The 14,977-nt window shown below is 34.5% G+C and overlaps 1 protein-coding gene across 9 annotated transcripts in view; it reads right to left on the bottom strand.

Annotated features, from left to right (window-relative positions):
• dgki (diacylglycerol kinase, iota) overlaps window positions 1-14,977 on the bottom strand; it is a 43,804-nt gene that overhangs the window by 9,098 nt on the left and 19,729 nt on the right. For 2 of the 9 annotated variants that reach the window (XR_006154455.1, XM_042721667.1), the window contains exons 2-18: window positions 13,076-13,184; window positions 11,959-12,054; window positions 11,458-11,532; window positions 10,239-10,295; window positions 10,035-10,157; window positions 9,884-9,952; window positions 9,680-9,796; window positions 7,818-7,892; window positions 7,535-7,630; window positions 5,720-5,802; window positions 4,038-4,098; window positions 3,664-3,777; window positions 2,316-2,441; window positions 2,155-2,233; window positions 659-714; window positions 514-576; window positions 342-415 (exon numbers count right to left, since the gene is read on the bottom strand). Coding sequence is in view for 8 of the 9 variants with exons in the window: in XM_042721667.1 (XP_042577601.1) it covers window positions 342-415; window positions 514-576; window positions 659-714; window positions 2,155-2,233; window positions 2,316-2,441; window positions 3,664-3,777; window positions 4,038-4,098; window positions 5,720-5,802; window positions 7,535-7,630; window positions 7,818-7,892; window positions 9,680-9,796; window positions 9,884-9,952; window positions 10,035-10,157; window positions 10,239-10,295; window positions 11,458-11,532; window positions 11,959-12,054; window positions 13,076-13,184 (1,473 nt within the window). In the remaining variant the exon portion in view is untranslated. The remainder of the gene's footprint in view (window positions 1-341; window positions 416-513; window positions 577-658; window positions 715-2,154; window positions 2,234-2,315; window positions 2,442-3,663; window positions 3,778-4,037; window positions 4,099-5,719; window positions 5,803-7,534; window positions 7,631-7,817; window positions 7,893-9,679; window positions 9,797-9,883; window positions 9,953-10,034; window positions 10,158-10,238; window positions 10,296-11,457; window positions 11,533-11,958; window positions 12,055-13,075; window positions 13,185-14,977) is intronic. The other 7 variants (XM_042721663.1, XM_042721670.1, XM_042721664.1 and 4 more) reach the window with 5 other exon arrangements.

Raw genomic sequence — 14,977 nt, 5'->3', positions numbered from 1 at the left:
ATTATTAAAAATATTTAATATGAATAAATAATACTTTTATATAACATACTTCAATATTTTTTATTATCCAAATATTTTTACTAATATTTAGAAGCATTTTGTAAAAATATTAAGTGTCTTTAAAAAAAAGAGATATTATTAAAAATATTTAAACAAATATATTTTATTTTTAAAAATATGAAGATTGCTATTGAAAATGTTCAACAAAAAACAAGACACAATATAAAAAATAGATGTTTAAAATGTGTGTAAATATTTACGAATAATATTTAATATTAAAAAAAATACAACAGACATAAATGGCACCTTTTCCTGAGATCAAGCCCTATTTTTGCACACACCTGGGAATATTCAAGAAGACGATGCACTGAAACTTCAGCTCCTGGATCTTGGGTGTGAGATCCGTACCGTCACACTGCCAATAAAGAAGGACTATAATTACAAAGAAGAACATCAGGTGAACAATGGTAAAGTTAGCATGAGCGGACGCTTTCATGGGAGTTTCAGACTCACCACCACCCTGACGTGCTTGGACAGGTCCCTGGAGCTCCGCTGGAGGAAGTCAGAGAAAGCCGCCTGAGGGGACACAAGTACAAGTCACACACACACTGAAACACACACTCACTCAGTCTGTCAGACAGACGTGAACGCAGCCTACCCCTGCATAGAACATCTTGTTACGGAAGCGACTGTTGAATTTCTCGGGATTCGCTTCTGTGAAGGAGCACAACGACACATGATTATGACTCAGAGAAAGAGAAACAACGGATACATAAAGACGTTTTATTAAAGACCAAATTTATTAAATGTCAAATCATAGAAAACTATGAACTGAAAGCATTCAATGTGCCACATATCAATATACAGTTTCATGGTTCATGATGTCATATCCCTTATAGTATAATGATTAACATAGCTCCGCCCACATTTACTTTACAAATCAACATCTATTCAGTATTCAGAAAAAGTCTCTAATGAACGATAATGTGAACAGAACTTGAACTCATAAATATATTTTACATACAAAAAAATTGCATCCCCTTGGAAAATGAACAGCAAAAAAAAAAAAATTAATATTTAAATATATACGCTATAATTGTAATGCATTAAAAAGTAAACTACATTTAAATTATAATTTTCGCTATCCACATTAAACATTTAATCTATGCATTGCAGTTCAAGTAATATAATTTAATTAAAAAATTAAACAACAACATAAATTACATATTCAAATTTAAATAAAACCTTAATATTAATTAATAAATGGCAAATCCAGGTTACATTACTGAATACAGCAAATGTTAGATAATTAAATGAAAGAAAACAGAATTATTTTACTTTTTAATCCCAAATCAGCCTGCTTGATTCTAATGGTGGGAAATGGATTAAAAAATATTTATATAGGACTTTAAAGATATTTTAAAATAATATTTAGATTAAAAAAAACAGACATTAAGACTAAAATATTGAGACATGTTTTTAAAACATCAAGACAATTAAAAAATATCAATGTTTTTTTTTTTTTTTTTTTTTTTAATTTTTAAGAAGAAGATTGAAATGCATCAGAAAATGGTTAAGACAGATTGATTTTTTGTATATAATATTAAGACAAGTTGAAATAATATTAAGATTATTTTTTTTACTAAAATATTCAGACATTTTTTTAAATATTTAGATGTGTCAAAATATTACTATAATTAAAAAAAAATATTAAGACGTATTTTTATATAATATTAAGATGTATTTTTAAAAATATTTACTAAAATCTGAAAGCATTAAGGCTAAAATATTAAGACTTTTTTAACATTTATGTGTCATAAAAAGTATGAAGTTGTTATAACTATTAAAATATAAAGACATTCTTTTAAATATTAAGATGTATTTTTAAATAATAAAAAAAAATAATAAGAAACTAACTAAAATCTGAAGGCATTAAGACTAAAATATTAACACTTTTATTTAGATGTGGATGTATCTATTTTTTTTATTTAGATCTAAAATACGTACACATTTTTAAAAATATATTTAAAGAATATCAAAACTATTAAAAGACTAAAGAATGTGTTCAGGGCATTTAAACTGTCACTGACAGGTATTAAATGCCTCATATATGTAGTGTAAGCTACAGTCTCCAGCAGGACGAGCGTCACACACCTCTGGACTCGTGGAACTCCAGGGTGACGTGGGCATCAAAGCCGAGGCTGAAGTAGTTATTGAACACGTTTAGAGGAAGCTGAGAACAGACACACAAACATATCAGCAGCGTATAAACACAACCTAATGTCTGCGTCTGTCAGCTTGAACACAGCCATCACCTTCTGCGTTCCCTCCTCCGGCTGAACGGCCGATCGCTCCACCTGCAGATTCCAGCGGTCCAGCTGCACCACCGTCCCGTCCTCCACGTGACACAACACCTTCGACACCGGCTCGTCCGTGTAACCCTGAAACATCACAGCTACTGTCTGTAAGAGCGGTTTAGTCCTGCCATAAACACTGTACTTGACATCTATCGCAATGATGAGAGCATCAGTTCAAATGATCATTACACCCGCTTCATGTCTAATAATAGACTTTAGATTGAGGCATGGGGAAAAAACCTGGGAGACTATTTGGGATTCCAAGGCCAGTGTTTCTCCAGACACACATGAGTATAATGGAAAATAATGAGCGGCATTTATCAGTGACACTGACAGCCTCTCAGCCAATCACAGCAGCCACATCATAATTCTGCAGCAAATGTGACATATTCAGATTTTAATATGAATTTTTTTTTTTCAAATAACTTATTTTTTATATATATATTTTTTTTTTAGGGTTGGAAATTTTTTATTAAAACATTAAATATTAAAATTTTTAAAATATTTTAATCCATTTTTAAAAGATATTAAGACTTTTTTTAATATTGAGACTTTTATAAACATAAACAGCTTAATCCTTTTTCAATTAAAAATTTTCTTTTTTAAAATCTGAATTAATCTTTTTGTTATAATTTTTGACTTTTTTATATTTTTTTTTTTATAGCATTTAAAAAAATATATTTAGAAAAATATTTAGACATAAACATAAGATTAATATTTAGGCATATATTTTACTAAATATATATTTTTAAAAATATTTTTTAAATATTAAGACTTTTAAAAAATATTTGCAATATTTTATTTAAAAAATATAATAAGACATTTTTAAAAATATTTAGACATCTTTGAAAATATCTAAGACAGTTTTTAAAAAGCATAAAGACATTTTCATAGATATTTAGACATTTAAAACAAATTAAGTTTTTTATTTTAAATTAGATAACATTTCAGACATTTTAAAAAAATATATAAAGAAATTTCTTGTAGCTATTAAACTTCTTTTGTATTTAGACATTTAAAAAAAAAAGATTTATTAAATATATATACATACATACATATATACCTTTAAAAAATTAGACATCTTTAAAAAAAATGCCAAGACATATTTAAAAAAAAAAATAGTTAGACATATCTTTAAAAAAAAAAAAATAAGACGCATTTAAAAAATATTTAGACATCATTTAGACATTTTTACTATAAAGTGCCTCACAGCACAAAGATCATATCAAACTAATGCAGATGTCTGGGCTATACAATTATTTATTTATCATTTAATGTATAGATGCTTTAAGATGAGTTGACTCACCCCTCCCCAGTTCAGTGTCCTGGCCAGGTCATTTCCTGTACCAAGAGGAAGCACAGCTACAGGAGGTTGTGGGTTCATCTGTAGTTCATCTAAGGCCGAGAGAATCCAGCCCACCTAGTCAAAAGAGGACAAACCACTCAAACCCGGGGTCAGAAATGACAAAAGCGCTCAGGAAATCCAAGTTTTATCTCACATAGATCTAGAAATGAACCACAAGAAAGCGTGACACTGCAAAGCACAGAGCCACCATTAGCTAATTACAGTGTTTTGTCACTGCGCGTTCGTTGTCGTTCCACACATTTGTCACCAGAGGGGGGTGCGTCCAAAATCTCTAAACTTCAGCCCTGATCACCCCAACATGCATTGCAGCTTACCGTTCCATCTCCTCCACAGGCAAGGATGCGAAGATTTGGCACTTTCCTGTATAATTCCAGCCTGACGGACCGAGGGAAACAACAGTGATGTGCGTTACTGATGCATTTGCAAGCAATTAGCATGCTAATTAACAGAACACTCCATTAAGCATAAGAAATCCAAACATAAGAGCTGTTTAAAGACCCTGAACAGTGGTTGGACACTTAAGGCACATTTAAAAGCATGAATTACACTGACATTCATTCTTTGTTATTGTTACTAATTATATAACAATATCAAAACAAGTATCATTTTATCACAGCTAAATTCACATTTCAGAGCAATTTTGCACTGATATTGGTAACACTTTACAATAAAGTTTAATTTTTTATCGTTAGTTAATGGATTAGGCATCATGAACTAACAATACACAACACTTTTAGAGCATTTATTAACATTCATTTCTATTTATATACCAGCACATTTAACATTTCATCATGTGTAAGCATGTATTATGAAAGAACAGGAATAATGAACAACAATATATTTAATAATTAACCTAGATTGGTAAATGCAATATATTTAACATTAGTAAAATGTTTGTAACATTTGTTACAGTATTTATTAATCTTTGTTAACATTAGTTAATAAAAACTACAACTGTTCATTGTTAGTTCATGTTAGCTCAGGTTTTTCAAATAATATTGACAGATGCATCTTAAAATGTATTAGTAAATTTTGAAATTAAGATTAATAAATGCTTTAGACGTGTTTTCTAAAGCATTTTGTGGTAACACTTTACAATTAGGTTCCATTTGTTAACATCAGTTAACTACATTAGCTAACAAACAACCAATAAAAATACTTCTAAAGCATTTATGAATCTTAGTTAATGTTGATTCCAATATATACTAATACATTATTAAAATCAAAAGTTTTATATACTTATGTTATGTACCTGAGCTAACATGAACCAACAATGCACAGCTGTATTTTTATTAACCAACTTTAACAAAGATGAACAAATACTGTAACACATGTAGTGCTCATTTTAAGTTAATGTTAGTCAATGCATAAATTTAGTTAACAAATGGAACCTTATTGTAAAGTGTTACCAATTTTGTCTTCATTTTCAGTGTTCATTCATCATGTAAAACCTGATAAAACCATTAATTTGGGAACCATTTGGTATGATATATAGTTTAAATATAGATAAATAGTTTTCTTTGAAATAAATGACACTTCATTTCATATTTTCATTTTTTCTTTCTAATGCAATGACATTTTTAAGTGTGGATTAACTGTTATTGGGGCCACTGCATGTGTGTGTGTTGGTTTTCTGTTTTAATAGAGGCAGTTTAATCACAGCTCTGTCAGACAGCTCTGAAGAAAAGCCCCCGAGCCGCCCAGCTGTGTCTGCCCTCCCATCTTAATACTCTCTGTCAGCGGTAGAGCCCATCAGAGCCCATCGCCTGTGCTTTGCTGCCTCACGGCTCAATTACTGAGGCGAACTGAGGCGGTGGGCAGCGGGGAGAGAAGCTTCTAGAACACTGTACTTCCTCACAGAGCACAGCACTGCTGAGATCCAACGACTACATAATTAATGTGGTCAGGACAAAGAAATGGTGGGTTAAAGCGCATTAAGGGAGGGAGAGATGATCTGAAATGCAATGAAAGAGAGCGCTGAAATTGAGAGACTCACGCTTCTCTGGGCCCTCCCTGAGACAAATCAAACACCTGCCGAGGGTTCAGGATCCACATGAACATCTGCAGCAGCTTCGTCCCCTGAGAACCACAGACAGAAGATCAGACAGACGCAACGATACACATACAGAAGGACAGATAGAGTGACAGAAGGACATTCAGAGAGAATAACAGATAGATAGAACAAGAAAACGTTAGATAGAAAGACAGAATGACAGATAGAATGATAGACAGAACGAACGACAGACAGATTAGATAGATAGATATAGACAAATTGAACAAGAATGATAAACAGCTAAACAGAGTGATAGAACGAGAGAGTGATTGACGACAGACAGACAGAACAAAGAACAACAGACAGAGTGATAGACAACAGAAAGACAGAACAAAAGCATGACAGAATGACAGACAGAAAAACAGTTATAGACAGAACGACAGACAGAATGGCAGTCATAGGATGACAGACAGATAGAATGATGGACAGAGTGATTGACAGAACAACAGACAGAGTCATATATAGAACAACAGACAGACAGAATGACAGACAGTGATAGAACGACTGAGTGATACAACAACAGACATACAGTGACAGAACGACAGACAGATACAGAGATAACAACAGACAGACAGAACAACAGAGAGTGATAGACAATGGTATATCAGACTGAAGGACAATCACAGATATAACAACAGAAAGATAGAATAACAGTCATACAGCAACAGACAGACAGAATGATAGACAGTGAAAGATAGAATGGCAGTGACAGAACGACAGACAAATAGAACAAGTCATTGAACGACAGACAGACAGAATGAATCAGAGCAGACAGAATGACTGATAGAACGACAGACAGATAGAATGACAGAATGATAGAATGACTGAGTGATGCAATGACAGACAGATAGAATAACAGACAGTCATAGACAGATCAACAGACAGACAACACAGTGATAGATAGAACGACCAACAGACAGAGCAACAGACAGATAGATAGAACGACAGAGAGAGAACAACAGACAGAGTGACAGTGACAGAACGACAGACAGACAGACAGAGAGAGTGACAGGCAAAATGACAGACAGGAGATTACAGTGATAGAACGACAGACAAAAAGAACAAAAGAGTCATAGATAAAAAGATAGATGGATGGTGTGTAGGATTGAATGATGGTTTGTTGTATTGATAGAACAACAGACAGCTAGAACAGACAGTCATAGACAGACAGAACAACACCGTGATAGATAGAATCCATAGATAGATATAGATAATAATAGATAGATAGATGATAGATAGATAGATAGAGATAGATAGATAGAATAGATCATAGATAGAACAGAATGGACAGATAGACAGAATGACAGAGAACATTAGACAGAATGAGAGAGAGAACGTCAGACAGAGTGATAAAACAGACAGAACGTCAGAATGGTAGATATATTGACTGACAAACAGAATTTTAGAAAGAAATTGGAAGACAGATAGACAGGCAGATGGTTGGATAGACACACAGACAGAACCACAGATGGATGGATGGATGGATGGATAGAATAAGGCCAACAGACTGATAGACAAACAGATCGCTTGTTTAACTCTCTTCCCACACAATAAAATAAATGGAAATGAATTATTGATTTCATCTGAAATTGTTTATGTAATGTATCCATTTAGTTTTTTATGAAATATTTATGCCAAGTAGTCGCATATTAAGCAGTTTAATGTACAGTCGTTTGGTCATAAGGACCCTTTCAGGGTTTATTGTTCTATGATGACTGTTCATTATTCCTCCATTAGTGTCTTTATACAGAAGATCACCTGGTTTCCGCCGCTCTTGGGGTTGACGAACACCAGCACTGGTTTCATCAGCGGTGAGGGCAGCGGCTTCAGCATGAACGGACGCCATTTCCATTCCTGCAGAAGTCAATCCATTATACTTCAATAAATGCACACTTAAACACAAATACAGACACACACACACACACACCACTGCAGTGAGATGTGAGAACAGATGATCACTGAGCAGGAGTTAAGGGAAGAAAGCCCTCAGAAAACACTGTGGCATCGTTTAAAAGGAGGGACAGGAATCAGATCTACTCACATCGGTCCCCTTTTTGCTGGCTCTTCTTTTGAACGACGTCCGTTTTTTCCTTCGAGTGGAGTTTTTAAATGAGCTCTGGGACACAGGAGAGAGACGCCAACTGAGCCAAAACATAACAAAACTAACTCCAGCAGGACTAAGTTTAGTTAGGGCTAGAAATGTTTCTTTTTCAAATTAAGGAAAAGTTCACCCAAAAAGGAAAACTTTTCATCACTTGTTCACCCTCATGTTGCTCTGAACCTGTTGATGAAGACACCTGATGCAAATACTGTTCTTTTTTACCAACTAAAGCAAACGCTGACAGCTGTCCAACACCAAAAAGGACAAAACAATCTTAAAAATAGTTCACAGGACATGATACTTAAAGTCTTCTGAAGTCGTACAATGAGGAAAAGACCCAAATTAACTCACCGTAAGGAAAAGAGCAGTGTAAACATACTGCAAAACATGTTTTATACTGGAGAATAAAAAGTCATATGGGTTCAGAATGACATGAAGATGAGAAAATAATAAAAAGATTTTCCATGGTTGAACTATTCCAAAAACACTGAATACAAGCAAGCAACTTCCCTTTGAGCAACTCCTGAATTGAAAGCAGCAAAAACCTGCCCCATCGATGCATAAATCCACCAATCATAGCTGAGCGTGTCATCAGTGGGTGTGGTCTAAATATCTGCTATGACTGTTGATATGATGGGTCAGTTTTTGAATTCAGTTCTGGCTTTCAAGGCAACAGATAAACTGTGATGTTATAAATTTACATTGCAAATATATATATATATATATAATATATATATATATATATATATATATAATATATATATATATATATATATATATATATATATAATATATATATATTTATTTATTTTTTACTCAGTATTTTTGTCCTGATTTCCTAAGCAATTACACTTTTTTTCCATCAAAATTGCAACTTTTTCCATCTCAAATTTTTTTTATAATTGCAAGAATTTAAAATGATGATTTTTTTCTGTTGTAATTTTTTTGTTTATTTCTCACAATCCAAAGTTTATATCAAGTAATTCTGTCTTTTGTCAGAATTCCGTATTTTGTATCTTGCAATTCAGCAATAGAAAAAGGTGACTGTGATCTTTTATCTCACAATTCCGACTTTTTCACCCTTGCAATTTTAAGTTTGCATCTTGCAATTCTGAATTTATATTTTACAAGCATTGCCAGAATCTCAGTACTGCAATAAAAAAGAAAATTCTGAGATATAAACTCATTGTGAGAATTGTGAGAAAAATGTTGCAGTTAGCTTTATTTTTTCATCCCATGGTGGAAACAATCTTCCATATTTTCCAATCCAAATATCTAAACATTCTTAAATCAAGACACACTTACATGAGAAGCAAAATTGCACAAGATATGTTTGCTTTCTTAAAATATTATCAAACTGAAGTAAATTTTTGCTAACAATAAGAAAAATATCTGCCAAAGTGGTAAGAAAAAGAAATTTGAATTTTATTTATTACTTTTTCACCCCATTGGCAGACTTTAAGTCATTCTGCTTCTCATGTAAATGTTTCTTAATTTCCGAATGTTTAGATATTTGTACTGGAAAACAAGACAAAAATACTGAGTAAGAAGTCATTTTTGCAGTGTATGAAACAATGAAAGAAGCTCCGTAGACAAATTTTATGAAACACACTGTTACTGATATCAAATCTTGCAGCGTCAAAGCGTATTTAGCATAACTGAGTGCAGAAGACAAGATCATACAGCCTAGCTTCAAAACACAGTCTGGTGTCACCTTGCATTAGCATCTCCTGCAGGACATTACATAAACCTCAGGCTCAGGTCTTCTCATAGGTACTGATAAAACTCTGAGGTGAACGTACCTGCGGTTTCCTGACTTTGATGATCCAGGAAGGGGGTACGATGACCCCGGCATGAGCTCCTAGAGAACAGGGCTCCTCGATCTGATGCAGCATGAAGCACGTGACCTTGTTATGAAACTGATGGACAGAGAGATAAACAGAGAAAGAGATGAAACAAATCTGCGTTAAATGAACCAGTGAGTTAATCGCTGACGTGACACTCACTGCCTGCTTGCACCAGGAGCAGCTGATGGCCACAATCTCCTTGCTGTGGAAGAACTTCTGCGGGAAACTCTGCAATGAATGTGAAAGATGGCATAAACACACTATACCTTTGCATATGAGTTCTTCAATAAACTCTGAAGGCGTGACATACTTTTCCGCACTGACGACACTTCCCCTCTTGTCGCCGGCGATGGACCCAGTGATGTCTCAAAATGTTCTGCTGTCGCAAACAGACACAACGGGTCACATGTAAACGTGCCAACAAGGGTTCATTCTGCCATAGCACATGGAGTACAATGAGTATACGATAAACTTCAGCATTATGTAAAGTCGTGTGGCGATGAGGTGGACTCACATCTCTAAGGCATCGAGAGCCGCCCTCTCTGAAGGTGGGTTTGCAGCGGAAGTTGATCTGTGTGGGAGACAATGAAAGTAGAATTATAATACAATGAGTTGTATTATATTATATTGTATATTATATTGTATTATATCATGCAATTGTATTATATCATGCAATATCAAAATAAATGTGAAATACAGACACACACTTATTACTACAATATGTTAATTGTTTTAAAAATTAAAAAAACAATAATTTCTGAACTATCAAATAATTCTAAATAATTTCTAATATTTATATAATCCAAAAACAGATTTAACCATATTGTTATTAAAATATAAACCATTTTTTCCATTACATTTCTAGCAAGAAAATATACATTTTATTATACATAGTTAGTTTGATACTCATTTTTGTTGTTTATTCATGCAATTGCACTGATAAATAACTATTATATTATATTATAATTTATATTCATGCATTATATATAACAATTAATATATAATGTAATATATAATGTTTACAATGTGAAATATTTGCACAATATTACAATTATATGTTTAAAAACTAAAAAATATTTTAAAATAATGATCTCTACAGTATTAAATAATTCGAAATAATTTCTAATATATTTAATTCAATAAATTATCCAAAAACAGACATTACCACATAGTTAGTAAAATATAAATAATTTTTTCATTAAATATCCAGCATAATATATTGAAATATTCTACTATAATTATATTATATAACATTACTATTTATATGAATACGTTTTAATATATTATTATAATTATTATTATTATTATTATTATTATTATTATATTATATTAACAGAATACTGAAAAAAATAATATATATATATTGAAATATTAAAAAACTGTAAGTCATTTCTAATATACAATTAAATAAATGAAATCAATCCAAAAATCCAATCCAATAATGTAAATTATTCATTACATTTCCAGCAAGGCAATATATATTGTGCTATATACTGTCATCCTTTCAAATCTATTCGTGCAATTGCACTGACAAATATATCTGAACACTGCAACAGCAGGAACCAACAACTCCTGATCCTAAAACCATAACTGCAATGCCTAGATTATACCCTCTCATCCCATGTCATGATCCTCCTGATGTCTGCTTGAAGAGACAAACGTCAGCGTTCATCTGTGGAGGGCATACTGATGACGTGCATGAGAATTACAGAGATATTTCTGCCTCCGCTCACCTTGTCCAGCTCCTCGATGCACGCCGTGTGGACCACGATCTTACAGGCTGCACACTTCCTACGGGGAGCCGACTTCTTAAAGAGAACCGAACAGCACAAAACACACAGCAATTTGTCACAGAGCAAATGCACGCATCTACGATCCATCTTATTGTAAAAGGAATATGCTCTCATCTTCAGCGGTAAAAAGCTTCCTCTGAGGCAAGGAAGGATTTTGCCAACTGCTTGAAGTGGCAATAATAGAGTTGCCACGGCTCTTGAAAACATCAGAGCGTGGCGCCGCGCTTTAACAAAAGCCTAACAAAATCCTTTTACCTGCTGTACATTCTCAGACTAATAGCTGCCTCTTCCTTTCAACACACACCAGCCTCACATTATCTCATGAAAGAAAATGTCACTGCTAAAACGCTCTAATGACACTCTCTTCTCTGCCTTCAGCTCTCCCTGCAAATATAGCAACCGTCTCGTCCGTTTTAACCCGTTTAACCACGTTATACTCACTGCAATCTTGACCACGCACGTCTCCTCGCCCAGGTAGCAGAGATCGCCGGAGCAATTCGTCTCCAGCCACAGGTGGTCACCGTTCACTGCATTCTCCTGCAAATAAAGTGAAAAAGTGACGTGACATACAGCCAAATATGGTGACCCATACTCAGAATTCGTGCTCTGCATTTAACCCATCCATAGTGCACACACACACTGTTAACACACACACAGTGAACACACACCCGGAGCAGTGGGCAGCCATTTATGCTGCGGCGCCCGGGTAGCAGTTGGGGGTTCGGTGCCTTGCTCAAGGACACCTCAGTCGTGGTATTTCCGGCCCGAGACTCAAACACACAACCTTAGGGTTAGGAGTCAAACTCCCTAACCATCAGGCCATGACTTCCCCCTAAATAATGAGATCAAATGAAAGCTTTTGTGGCTTTTAATCCATGTTTGTGTTTCATTTCCTTTGGAGGATCGCATATATCTCATTTTAGAAAGTAACCAATATAAAACTTGTTATTCCTATAAATTAATGTAATTTCTTTCTTACTTTGGACTGTAAAGGACTCTCTCTTCAAAGCTAAAGTGCTCTAAAGTTGTCACATTTATTGGCAGTGTACATAAATGACACTCAGAAAAGTAACGTATACGGCTGGCTTACAAATGTAACAACTTCAGGGCACTGTCAGCTTTGAAGTTAATCCTCCATGCTAATGCACTCTTAAATGTTCACAAAATGACAATTTTGCTCTTTCAGGGAAACAAACCAAAAATATTCATCAAGTGCATATAATATCCGCATATAATATATTATATATTATTTTATAACAATAACTATTATAAAAAAAATATATTTTTATTATTATAAACTGCTATAATAATAATACCATATAAGTAAACTATAATAATATATAAATAATACTAAAATAACACTGGTTCTGGGGAGTGGTTAGGTGGTTGCTAGGGTGTTTTGTGTGGTTGCTAGGCTCAAATCAAAAGGATTCCTGTCTATATCAAAGTACCATATGATACCATCATAGAACTACCAGAGTCATTTTTTTATGGCAAAGCTGATAAGACATACAGTTGGATAGACAATCAGAGTGAAAGACAGATGAAGAACACTTACGCTCCAGTCCACTGTGCTGCGAAGCTCCTTGGCCGGTCCATTGCTCAGGGCAGGGAATGGACTGTGGGACGGACCCAAATGCTGGAGCCCCGACCGTGAGATGGCTTTCCTGTGGAGCAGAACGACCACAAATAGCTTCAGCCCAAGAGTAAACGAATTCAAGAGAAAATAACGAGGCCTTGCTGGACTGAAGGTTTTGACATCTGGGCTAAAGCTTCTTGCTGTTGCACATATAAGGACTAATCATTGTGAAGCTAAAGCGGGGACACACTACAAACACACACAACAGGAGACGGCCGTCTACCTTGTGCCAGTATCAAAATGATCCAGACCAATCTGTTAACCAGTCTGCTTGGCCAGGAAGTTCCCATAATTCCCTGCATGCAAAGAGAGCCTCTGCCTCATATGGTATGAAATCAGCAAAGACTGTTCTTAGACACAATGTGTGTGTGCTTGTGTCCCAGCAAGGGACTTGCATGAGTCAGTATCATGTGATCACTTCCTCTGTCTGTCATTCTTCCATTAGCCATCATCCCATGCCAGTTTCACAGACAGATCTACTCAAACTAATATTTACGCAAAGACAGCCCTTGAAAAAGACCCACACTGTCTGTACAAACACAAAGAGAGCAAAAAGTGGTCATGAACCGAGAAACCAAAATTCCTTTCATCTTTTGACATATAAGAAGAGGTCATTGTACTATAAAATCATACTGTAAGTTTCAAAACCCAAAACTTTGTCATTAGTCTAAAAACAGATTATATTGAAGCCATTCTGCCAAAACAACAGCTTGTGGAATCAGTGTGCCACTTTATGATGTAATAGTGTGGCTAAACATCGCCTCCGCAGAAAAGATCAATGATGCCTATTTAGCCCGGCCCACCAATTCACAGATGTAGTGTGTTGTCTATGCTCGTAAACAATGTTACCAAGCCCCCGTTTTTTCCGCTGGATTTTTTTTAGCACTGTTGCCGTGGGTTGTTTTTCATGTCTGTGAGTTGAAGTGACCATAATAAGTGATAGTTATCCCCTTGAAAGTGTTTTTTTCTATGTTTTTAGAGATTTATGATTGGTGTTTTTGACTTTATTATGATAGGCCAGTGTAGAGGAGACAGAAAGCAAAGTGGGAGAGAGAGGGGGGTGTGATCGTGAAAGGTCCTTGAGCCGGGATTCGAACTCGGGACGCCCGTAGCACAACAGTGCAATGTGTTGGCACTAGGGCTGTCAAAATGGCTGAAAAACTAAATTCTAATTTTTTACTTAAATATTATCAAAATTCGAATTATATTCAAATTTAAAATGCACAATTTCAGTTAGGGTGAAGAAAAGCTTTTGGCTTCTCTCCTGAGGCCACAAGAGGGCGCATCCAGCAATTTTTTTATTTTTGTATTTTTTTACTAATGCAGGTTTATTCAAAGCATTAGATAACATGACTATCTGTGAAAAAAGTGCATAATGTTTAAAATAATGTTTATAAACCAATTATAATTAAGTTGCTTAAACGACTATAAACAGCATGTATGGATAGTTTAATACAAAGGGCCGAAAGCCAATCACACAGAGTAAATTTTTCACTTAAAAACATGAGATGCGGTGGGATGGGGATAAAAGCCGCCATAAAGTCTTGCAATATGTTTTTTCAAAGTTGAACTTGTATTTATTTGACATGGCTTTCTAACATGCGGCTTCTTTTGTGCAAGACGTGAGTGCAATGGTGATAGATGTCCCTCTAGAAAGTGCACAAAATATGTGTTCTGTGTGAACAGCTTGGTTTCAGTTTTGATGTAAACAAGATCTTCTCTGTTATCTTTTTACGGAATATTTGTAATTAACAACACTAGTGTTTACACTACAATCTAGTGGCTTCAACTGGAGAGGCTAACAAAAACATAAAAAATATT

The sequence above is a fragment of the Cyprinus carpio genome, chromosome B4 (assembly GCF_018340385.1).
Source record: "Cyprinus carpio isolate SPL01 chromosome B4, ASM1834038v1, whole genome shotgun sequence".
Taxonomy (NCBI): Eukaryota; Metazoa; Chordata; class Actinopteri; order Cypriniformes; family Cyprinidae; genus Cyprinus; species Cyprinus carpio.
The sequence above is the reverse complement of the archived record's forward strand: the minus strand, read 5'-3'. Positions and strand labels throughout refer to the sequence as shown.